Source organism: Heterodontus francisci, chromosome 10 (genome assembly GCF_036365525.1).
Source record: "Heterodontus francisci isolate sHetFra1 chromosome 10, sHetFra1.hap1, whole genome shotgun sequence".
Lineage (NCBI taxonomy): Eukaryota > Metazoa > Chordata > Chondrichthyes > Heterodontiformes > Heterodontidae > Heterodontus > Heterodontus francisci.
In genome coordinates, this window is record NC_090380.1 from 49160411 (window position 1) to 49172097 (window position 11687).

Here is an 11687-nt window from a genome sequence, read left to right on the forward strand (position 1 = left end):
ATTTAATTGTCAATCAACTCCTTAATTCTTCTCCGAGCAGCTGTTCCTAGTGCAAGCTTCAACTCCTTTACCAAGATGGCATGTTGCACCAAAACGGATTAAGCCAGTGTTGCAGCTTGATACCCCATCTTGGCCACTTCAGAGGCTTTTTAGCACCTATGATATCTGGGAACATTGGCCCACAATGTGGAAAAAGTTCTGTAAACCATTTTTTGGTAAGTCAAAAATGTCAGATTCATTTTGTGTTGTTTTATGTGCTAGCTATATCATGTTTGAATGACCATTACCCCAATTGTAAAATAAGTGTCAAAGTTCACTATTATCTCCTTTATCTTCTTATGATGTTATGTAAGAAAAACGTTCAACAGTTGACGTTACTGCTGACTTCCTCTTTGATCTGATATATAAAAATAACTAGACTTTCAGCTTCCTCTAATTGAGGAGTTTCTCTCTCTTGTGCAGTGTATAATGAATGAAATTTTTTACTGCAACTAAAGGTAAGCATTTTTTAGATAAAATATTAAATCACTTAGCAAAATGAGACTTAACTTTGTGGTTTAGGACATTTTTAAACAACTGAAAAGCTCAATGATATCTTTAATATATTATTAAACAGTATGAACTATTTCCACTAAGCATGGGAATGTGACAAGAATAATATATGTAGTGAAGGATGTTCAAGCATATCATAACATTAATACTTAATATTTCTGATATGAATAAGCCATGTATTTTTAGTAAAATAGCAATTAATAACTGTAATTTCTCTGTCTTTCTGCACTTTAAGCTAGTACCAGGCTAAATGTCATGAGGTATCTGTCTTCCAAACCCATGCGACGAGCTGTACCCTGCTCAGTTACAAGAGATAGTTAATACACATAGATAAATAATATATTTGAGGTATTAAGAAAATACATTTTGTTGTAGATTAATTGTATGTTGGTTTGTAGAATTCATATTTATTTTAAAAGAGAGGGATTTTAGTAGAGATAATTTGTTTTACAGCTTGTTTATCCAGCAGTAATGGTGCTGTTCTTATTCAGATGTTAATACCTTGACTCCAAATCCTTCACATCACAGTTCACATAAAGTGTGTCAATTTTTGGCTGGGATCTAGGTGAAGCGCTTTAACTTTCCAATTCATGAAAAGAGGAAAATGTCAGCATCTGAATTAATTTGCTAAAAGCCATCAGTCTTCTTTCAGTCAGATTAAGATTGTGATGTGGAGTGCATTTGTGAGAAGGTGTCCATTAAATAAATTGCATATGCTGCACATTTCAACATTATTATTTTGTTGAGTTTTACCTCAAATATTGCAAATCTAAGTTTTCTAAAATAATTTCGGGAACTATTATAGTAAATTGTATAAATTCATGATTATCTTTCAGTTCATAAATTCAGTATACTGTTAGATCTCATTTTGTGGGCAGCATTTGGCTTCCTGCTGAACAGCCTGTAAACACGTGGGTATAGAAATTGGTATGTGTTGCATTCATTCTTTTGTGCAGGCATTGGTCCCACCAATAAACCATGGAGCCCTTTTGTTTAGGCATCCTGGACATACAATTGGGTACCTAATACTTGTTGAAGGATCCCATTAAGAAATCAGTCAGCAATGACCAGGGCAGCAATTGGGGTCTGTTCTAGTCAGGATTCTTCAGTGGCCCCCACAGTTAATTTTTTAAAATTGCTCTCATTAAAAGATATCCTGTGGAGACAGGAGAAGCAGGAGTGCTCCCCGACTCCATAGGAGTTGTGATCAATCCCATCCATAGCCTGCTTCATAGCTTGAGTTTACCTGAGGATCACTGCGAGCGAGGCAGACAGGTCTTCACTGGGGCGAGCTGCCTGCGGAGGCTCACCACTACCTTATCAAGGGCAATTAGGGAAGGGCAACAAATGCTGACCTTGCCAGTGAAGGTCACAGCCCATAAAAGAATAACTATAAATGGTGAGTATGCTGAAGAGACCCGAGGAACAATTTCCAACAATCCTCAGACCTCTTGGATCGGGCACATGCTGAAGGCACTGAAATGGGCCCAGGTCAAATTCTAACCTTTGCTGTCGAGACTGACATGTAGGGCTGAATTTTACTGGCGGGAATGGAGGCAGGATGGCCAGCAAAATAGCGAAAAGCTGATTCAGGGCTGCTCCCCGTTGCTGCCCCGCTGCTGGAGAAGTTTTCCGGTGGTGGGCTGCAAGGCAGATCGGCTGCAACGCTCCACAGAGGCAGAATTAAAGGGCCCAATTATGGGCCATTTTTCAGGGCCACTGGCATTTTGCTGATGGCGGAGCTGCCCCCCGCCATGTGGGGACGGCACAGGCTTCATTCAAGGAGCCTCCCTATGGGAAGCCCGGTGGCCATCAGAGCCAGAGGCTCCATGGTCCAAAGAGGGAGCAGCAGGCAATAAAGGCAGCCCCTGCAGCTCCAGTGATCCCCCGGAAGGATTTCCCCTCTGTCCTATGAGGTCTACCACCCTCGGCCCCCTAAATTTTAATTTTATATACTATTATGAGGCGCTCTTGAGGTCTCCTACCTGCCTCAGTAGCACCACCTCTCCTAGTGGGGCTGCTGCGCTCTCGAGGTGTTGGCCCTCTCAGGCCGGCAGCATCAGGAACCCGCCCACCACCCTTAATTGGATGGCGAGCCCACAGACAGCCAATTAGGAGACTGCCTGCAGTAAAATTGTCAAGCTAGTCCTGTTGCCAACAAGTGCAGGCTCGTAAACCTCTTTTTGGCCCAATGTCATGTTCCCGAAGCCCACGGTAAAATTCAGCCCCTAGAGTCTCATTCTGGGAAAATACTGGGGGATGATGTCTGTGGAACTATACCCAGCATGACTACCCACCTTATGGAGAAAGAAAAAAGTGTTCAAATATACCTGAAATTATCAGGTACTCTCTCTCTCGCTCTCTATGTATATATACTCAATTCCTTTAAACAACATACTGTTACCTCGTAGACATTTTACTTCAGCTCAGAACAAAGAGAAACAGGCAACATAAGCACAATAATTGCAAATATTACCTTTATGAAGCCATCTGTTGGGAGTCAGCTCTAAGGTACAACACATTGGTATATTGGCAAGCTGTACCATATAAGCAGTAGGTTGGTCGTTGGCACATTTTTGCAAATTTCTCAAATGGCAAGACTCCAATCTCTTAATTGGGCCACATCTTGCTGGAAAAAAGAGTTTATCAATTTTGTTTTTGGTTGCAGAGCCAGAAGCGCTCCATGCCATTTGTAATATTGTGGCATCAGATGCAAATGACAGGATAATTCCCTTAAAGCAATTTATATAATTAGTCCATGCATTTGTAAACCAATGAAAATTGATATGACAAACAGATTTTTCATGAAAATAGTGCAGTTGCAGCGCAGGAAGTTTGGAAATTACACATCTGCTAACCGACAGTTTAACAGTAACTTTGGTAGAGGGGACTTGTTCCTTAAATGGAAGGGAGGAAATAAAAATGGCATAAAACCGTGACTGAGATGCTGCCAACAACTGAAATCCTGCTTTACATTTTCCTTTTGCTTGTAACTGGGGAATAGTGCTAGATTTTCTTGATGGAAGATTAGCCTTTTGCTGTTACCTTCGCCAATATAGATTTATAAAGGCAAGGTATGCTTGGTTAATTTAATTGATTTCTTCAGGAAATTACCTTCATTGTTCATTCAGGATTTGTTGTGTGATTGCCTTTAAGAGTTATGTCCCTTTAAGATCTTAGTATGCTAATGAGCTGCGTGCCAGGCTAGAGTAATGTGACTACAAGCCTGAGGCACTCTGTAACTGTAATATCAAGAGGCAGGTCATGTAAGTAGATAGCTCTGCACTGTATATACTTGTTAGTTTTCATAAATCTGTTTGAGATCTTCAATCAACTGAACTCCATGCATCTTATTTATGTTGCATCAGACAACATAAAAAGCTTCACATTACAGGATTCAGGAATCAATGCCCTAAAGCACAGGTTCCATTGCATGTTGACTCATTTAGTAGCACTCTCCCTTCTGATTAGAAGGATTGGGTTCAAGCCCCAATCTAGGACTTGAGCAGATATTCTTGGCTTAGTCTATGTGTATGACTCTAGGTGACATGCTACACTTTGAGTAAGACATCAATCTATCCAAATAGTACAATTGTACAATTCATGATCACAAGTCGTGGGAGTCAGTTGCCAGCATTCGCCAGAGCTGGCGGGCAGCCATAAAGACAGGGCTAAATTGTGGCGAGTCGAAGAGACTTAGTAGTTGGCAGGAAAAAAGACAGAGGCGCAAGGGGAGAGCCAACTGTGCAACAGCCCCAACAAACAAATTTCTCTGCAGCACCTGTGGAAGAGCCTGTCACTCCAGAATTGGCCTTTATAGCCACTCCAGGCGCTGCTTCACAAACCACTGACCACCTCCAGGCGCGTATCCATTGTCTCTCGAGATAAGGAGGCCCAAAAGAAAGACAATTCATAGAGAAACAGAAAGTTCTTCTACTGTCCTGGGCATCATTCCTCCTTCAACCAACAACATCAAAACAGATAACTGGACGTTGATTTTGTTGGTGTTTGTAGGACCTTACTATTTGCGAAATAGTTGTTACATTTACCTGTATAATTAAGGTCACTGCACTTTAAGGCTAGTTTTTGCAAGTGAATTGCTTTGTAACATTTCTGAGAAGTATGATAAGGTTCTATATAATTGCAATCTTTTTCATCAACCAGGAGAGCAAAGTGTACAAAATAATTGTAGTTTACTCCATGCTATATAAACCTATCATCAAGACAAGCTTCATTTATATCTTAATGAGGAATGCCTTTGTGTCATATGCGTATAGAGCTCCAATAACCTATACCAGGACAAGATAAGGTAGCTATAGCCCTTGAAGATAAGAATCAACATGATTACCATTCATTCCAGTACTGAGAACCCTCACTGACCAGTCTTGGTGGTATTAGGCATCCATGTGGAACCTTCATAATAATTTAACACCATTACATAGGTTTGTACATAAGAATTGCTGGATAAAATATCAGAATAAAGCTTATCACAATTCCCTTTACCAAACTTGTTATTGCCCATTGCCCAGTCAGACACGTTACATGTTGCATGCCAAGATGGTAATTGAAAAGTGTGATCTTTGTATTTGTTTGTGAATTTGAAGACATCTTATTCATTCTTTGCAAACTTATGTATTTCTTCGCATACTGATTGGTGATGAAGTTCAGGAAGCTCATTTTTTGCCTGTTAAGGCATTAAACATGATAATCAAAGCCTTCTGCCCTTCATTCATTAGAAACAACTCTCCTTCAGGACAGTGGTAGGCGGGAAGTTTTGCTGGGGTAGTAAACCTGGCTCACTGCAGCACAGATGTCCTAAGTCGAGCTCCGGGAGGACAGAAACCTCTCATGGAGAAGACAGGCTATCATGGTTCACTCAGGAGAAACTGCAGCATTCCCATCTGTCCCTTTTGTTGTTTACCATGCATTAACAATTTGTCCATTCAAAGCCGGAATACAACAAACCCAGAACCAATCCCTCTCAGACATCCTATAGCCTCAATAATTCAGCATAATCCATGTTTAGTGGCTATAATGATAACAATTTTGAAAAATAAAAATAAATTGGTATATTGAAAGTGCTGTTTTATATTTCCTTTTACATTTTCTTGTCTTTTCTTTCTCCGCTTCCCCTGGAACCGCTGTCCTTGTGCTGGGTAATGGTGCCACAAGCATCATCAGCACTCCAGTACTTCACTCATCCTTCAGGTATCAATCTAGATGAAAAATGAGAGGTGATTTCATTGAAACCTACAAAGTACTTAAAGAGATAGACAGAGTAGATGCAGGTAAGCTGTTTCCCTGGTTGAGGAGTCTTGAAACAGGGGACACAATTTCAAAATAAGTGGGAAGCCACTTGGGACCGAGATGAGGAGAAATCTCTCGACTCAGAGGGTTGTGATTCTTTGGAATTCTCCACCCCAGAGGGAGTGTGGACGCTCAGTCATTCAGTATGTTTAAAGTAGAGATTGTTAGATTTCTAAATACAAACGGCAAAAAGGATTATGGGGATAATGTTGGGAAAAGGCATTGAAGTGGATCAGCCATGATCGTATTGAATGGCGGAGCAGGCGCGATGGGCTGAATGGTCTACTCCTGTTCCTACATTCCTATGTAGCTAAGCCAGATCCTGACCTCATCCAACATTTGGGTTTCAGCAAAAATCACAGGATAGCTATCCTGTTTGTCTTTTTTTTCCTCCTCCAGCCCAGGGCTGATGTAGCTGATTGCAGGAGCCATACTGCGGTACCAGTTGATATCAGTTAACTGGGCACAGAGCAGGTATGAAACCTGAGACCTCTTGGTTCTTACCAGCTTACTGATGCATTAAGCAATACATTTACCCACTGGCCTATTGGGAGAGCTTACTGAATGCTTTTCTGAGAATTTGGAAGCAGCCTGGGCAAAATGGAGAAGCAATGCACTGTTTTTAAACTCCACAGATTTAAAAACAAAATCTATGCTGACACTTTGGTGTAGTGCTGAGGTAGTACTGCACTGTGGAAGTGGCATCTTTCAGATAAGATAAGTAAAAGATCCCATGGAACTGTTTGAAGAAGAGCAGGGGAATCCTAGCAATCCTGGCCAATATATCTCCCTCAACCAACAGTCAATGCTCTATCACCTTGCTGTTTGTGGGACCTTGCTGTATGAAAATTGGCTGTCATGTTTGCTAAATCTCAACAGTGATGACACTCCAAAAAAGGGACTTAAACGATTGGCTTTCAAGCACTTTGGTACATCCTGAGGTTGTGAAAAATGCAATGTAAATGCAAGTCTTTCTATATTGCTATAGCTGAAGTGATTGCTCTCCTCATGCAGAAAATGGAAAGTTACTTAGTTCCCCAACAATATTTTCACTTCCTTTGGGCTGAATCTTGTTCTCCTCCTGATGGCTGGTTCCGTGTTGGGGGTGGTGGGGTGGGGGGTGGGGGTGGGGCGGCAGAGAATCGGAGTGAGAGTGGCCATCACGGAAGCCGACACCGGGACTTCCATGCCCGATCATCCCGGGGCAGGATCGGCTGATGACAGCCTTCCCACCCAGAGGCTGACTAAGGCCCGTAGGTGGCCTATTAACAGCCACTTAAGGGCATCTTCCGCCGCCACCGGGGAGGATGCTGGGGGGTGGCCTTGGCCACGTGGGGAGGATGCCTTGTAAAACGAGACAAAACTCCCTATGGGCTTGGGGGGCCCTCCTTTGTGGGCAATTTGTGGAACCCCACTGGGAACCAATTCAACCCCCGGGATCCCTCTCCCCCTGGACCAAATGCCCAACCCCCACCCCTCCTCGCCGGAGCCATCCAGACAGGCCCCAGTGACCCCACCTCACCTCCCTCTTCTGTAAGTTTCCAGTGCTGGGCCTGGGTCAAAGGCCTATGCAGAACCAGCAGTGGCCACTGCTCCCGGTGGCGCTGCCGATATTGCTGTGCTGCCGGCCCTGTGATTGGTTGGAAGTTCTTGGAGGCAGCATCTCCATCCCCATAAAATCTTTAAACTTTCACCACAGACGACAGGAGAATCGATCCGGGGCGGGGTGGGCGGGCTGAAAAAATGCAGAGGCAGGGCTCCCCTGCCTTTTTGGCGCAGTGCCAGGCGCCCCGCCTCCTGCACAAAATCCATTCCTTTATGACCAGCCATCTTTTTATTCCAGATTCCCAGCATCTGCAGTATTTTATTTTTCCTTTAAAACCTTGTCTTATGGAGAAGTCCGTTTTCAGCATGCAAAATTCCTATTACATTTTACCTGTGCTTTACTTTTTTCTTTAAAGGTTCTCAACAGCGATGTTAAGTGAAGGCTTCATCTGTGGAATTCCTTACTGGAATGAAAACCAAATTGAAACCAGAATGAAAAAGAGTGAGCAGAAGCAACAAAACCCATCAGAGGATGACATGGTACATGAGCTGACTTCTGTCAGTAACTTTACACATCTCTCTCACTCTGATATACCTAATGGGGCTCTGTCACTTCTTGAAAGGTGTAAATCCATTGGCAGATCTTTCAGATTGGGTACACGGGAAAAAATAAATACACCTTCGCTACAGGTCTCAAATTTGGCACCAATTGCAAGGCAGAAGTCCCTTGTTGTAGATATTCCAGGAAGCTCCAGTGTAAACAAGGAAACATATTTGGTTCCCTCATGTTGTAAAAGTATTTGTGATAATTACAATGACCTGCAAATTGCAGGAGATCATGTGCTGCCAATCAATTCAGAAACATCTGGCTTGACATCTCAGAGCAGCTACGAAGCAAATATGGTCCCATTCTTGTATTCGTCGGAAATTCCACTGCCGATGGAGTCTCCTAAACTGTCAGCAGAGTTCCCAAACAAGCCAGCCAACAGCGACACTTCCTGTTGGCGAATTTGCAGTGCTAAAGACAAAAGCATCATCCAGCACTCTCAGCCACTTACCAATTCTGAGCTCAATGACTACCTAGAGCAGAAAGTTTTAGAGCTGTACAAGCAGTACATGATGGACAGCATGGTAAGCAGTGCATCACCAACAAAAATCATGGAATCAGAACTTGTAATGAGTAATGTTGACCAAATTAGCATGATGATATCACGAGAGCAGAATATGGAAACTACAAAGGCGAAGGACATGGTTATCAGCTGCCTGTTACGTCTTGCAAGTGAAATACAATCGAATGAACTCAGTACACCAAATTTACAGATATCTTCTTGAAAAAAAAAGCAGTTTTAAAAAATAGGTTATCTAGGCTTTAAGTATGAGTTATTAAAGACGAGTTAATTTTGAGTAGGATTGCCACTTGTAGCCATGTCCAGGATTGGACAGGAGGCAGGATAGGGACATAAGAGGGGGTTGGGAGGGTGTGACCATGGTTTGAATTCTGAATTGTTTTTTCCCTGCTGGAGAAAGTTGTTTGAACAACAATAACGTGCATTTATATGGTGCCAAAACATTCCAAGCTGCTTCGCAGGAGAATCATCAAACAAAAATTTGACACTGAGCCACAGGAGAAGATATTAGGACAGGTGACCAAGTACTTGGTCAAAGAGGTAGGTTTTAAGGAGAAGGGAGAGGGAGGGAATTCCAGAGCTCGGGGCCTCAGCAGCTGAAAACACAGTCACCAATGGTAGACTGATTAAAATCAAGGATGCATAAGTGGTCAGAATTGGAGGAGCACAGAGATCTCAGAGGGTTGTAGGGGCTGGATGTGTGTACAGAGAAAGGAAGGGGTGAGGCCATGGAAGGATTTGAAAACAAGGGTGAGAATTTTAAAATTAAGACCTTGCAGGACTGTGATCCAGTGTAGGTCAGCGAGCACAGGGGTGATGTGTGAATGAGACTTGGTGTAAATTAGGATATGCGCAGTAGAATTTTCAATGACCTTAGGTTTATAGAGGGTGAAAGCTGGGAGGACGGCCAGGAGTGCACTGGAGTTATCAAGTTCGGTAGTAACAAAGGCATGGATCAGGGTTTCAGCAGCAAACGAGCTGAGGCAAGGGCAGAATTGGGCAATGTAACGGAAGTGGAAGTAGACGATCTTAGAGACAGTGTGGATATGTGGTCCTAAGCTCATCCCAAGGCAAATATTGTTTGGGGCAAAGATTACAACCAGTCTGATTCAGCCTCAGAGAGTTGCCAAGGAAAGGGATGGAATCATAGCTAGGGAATGGAGTTTGTGGCAGGAACAGAAGACAATGGCTTTGGTATTCTCAATATTTAGATGAAGGAAATTTCTGCTCATTCAACACTGGATGTTGAACAAGCAGTGTGACAAATCAGAGAGTGGAGGGGATGAGAGAAGTGGTAGTGAGATAGAACTGGGTTATCATCATTGTACATGTGGAATCTGATGTGTTTCAGATGATGTCGCTGAGGGGTAGCATGTAGTTGAGAAATAGGAGAGGATCAAGGATAGATCCTTGGGGGCCTCAAGAGGTAATGGTGCATGAGTGGGAAGAGAACCCATTGCAGGTGATTCTCTGGCTAAGGTTGGATAGATAAGAATGGAACCAGGTGAAGGCCCAGCTGGACCACGGATAAGAGGTGTTGGAGAAGGATGATGTTCTCAACCGTATCAAAGGCTGCAGACAGGTTACGAAGAGGAGGAGGGGTAGTTTACCTTGATCACAGTCACATAGGATGTAATAACTAATAATTCCACATTATAACACATATATAAATGGAAAAATAAAATGACTTCTACTTAGAAAAATAGGTGTCTGGTTTATTCCTAAAGAACTTCTGATCAGCTCATTTAAAGCTTATATTGCCTGGCTTAAAACTGATCAAGTGGAAACATTTAAGGGTAGCTGTTTAGTTTCTCTACATTATAAATCCAAACATTTTCACTATGAAGTGGCTCAATTGACTCCATTAGTTAAAGCGCAGCCATTTCCTTGCATTGCTAATCCTTTTTATTATTTATACCTCAAGTAAATTGGACATGAGGCCAGAGAAAACAAGGCCCACTAGTCTCTCCTTTGTGTCGCACCTATTTCCCGGTGCAAAGGAAACGTTAAAGAATGTAAGTGTGTTACAATGTGCCTCTGCCTCCTGGCACTGCACTGAGGCTGAAGAACTTTTGCTCAGAATGGAGAAGCTTTTAAATGGCATGGTAATGAAATGGCAGTGATGTCTTTCAGATGAAAGATTAAACTGAGACCATCTTTCCTCTCAGGTGGATGTTAAAGATCCCATGGCACAATTCAAAGAAGAGAGGGGGAATTCTCCTCATCAAAATATATTCCCCCAACCAACATCTAAAAACAAACTGCCTGGTCATTTGCTTCATTGCTTTTTGTAGGACATAATTGTGCACAAGTTAGTTGCCACGTTTCAAAGAGTAACTACAGTTCAAAAGTATTTCATTGGCTGTAAAGCACTTTGGGACATCCTGAGGTCATGAAAGGTGCCAGATAAATGAAAGTTCTTTCTATAACTTTGCATCATTTTCCTTGTTTTCTGCTTGGCAGAGGCCCAAGTCCACCAGCATCCGTTGTTGGTGGACCTTCATGGTTGCATCCAGCCCACTCAGACTGCAGGATCTCCAAAAATGGTTTTGTACAGCAGCCAACAGTTCCTGAGGATAGTGAACAGTACTGCTGCTGCGGGCCTGGGCACACTTTCTTCCCCCACTTTTGGGTGCAAGCTTCTTCCAAGGGGTGCTATTGCACCATGGGAATGCTGGGACCATTATAATGACCAGAACCTATAAGGACAACTGAGCTCAATCCCTTCAGGTGGAATGAACTCTGGGAGCCCTATGCCTAACTTGCATTTGGGTGATGGTGGGCAGAGGAAAATTGGCCCCAATGTTTCCTAGATTTTCTCAAATAAACTTTTCAATAAAGTGATAGGGACAATGATAGTGCTTAAATTACACCATTAACATTAACTCAAACAGATTGGGATTTAATACTTAAAGTGAAACTGCCCTGAATTTTAAGGATTAAACTAATCATATGTATATCAAGTGCACTAGTTAAAATATTACCTGTTTGAGAAATTTAATGTCACAGTGGGTTATGACACTGTTCCTTCATCTCTGGGACATGAGATTGAAGCCTAACCAGAAGGATTGACGCACGTCTTCTCTCTCTGCCAGCTGCAAGTGGCTTCTCAATTCAACTTCAAATGGATGCAAGTCCAACACAGAAAGATACCCC

At 42.6% G+C, this 11687-nt stretch overlaps 1 protein-coding gene across 1 annotated transcript; it reads left to right on the forward strand.

Moving 5' to 3' along the window:
* The first annotated feature begins 408 nt into the window (after window positions 1-408).
* LOC137374444 (TLR adapter interacting with SLC15A4 on the lysosome-like) lies at window positions 409-11330 on the forward strand. The gene is made up of 2 exons (XM_068040568.1): window positions 409-497; window positions 7821-11330. The coding sequence occupies exon 2, from the start codon at window positions 7834-7836 to the stop codon at window positions 8734-8736; it is 903 nt and encodes a 300-aa protein (XP_067896669.1). The 5' UTR covers window positions 409-497; window positions 7821-7833; the 3' UTR covers window positions 8737-11330.
* The last annotated feature ends 357 nt before the right edge of the window (window positions 11331-11687 follow it).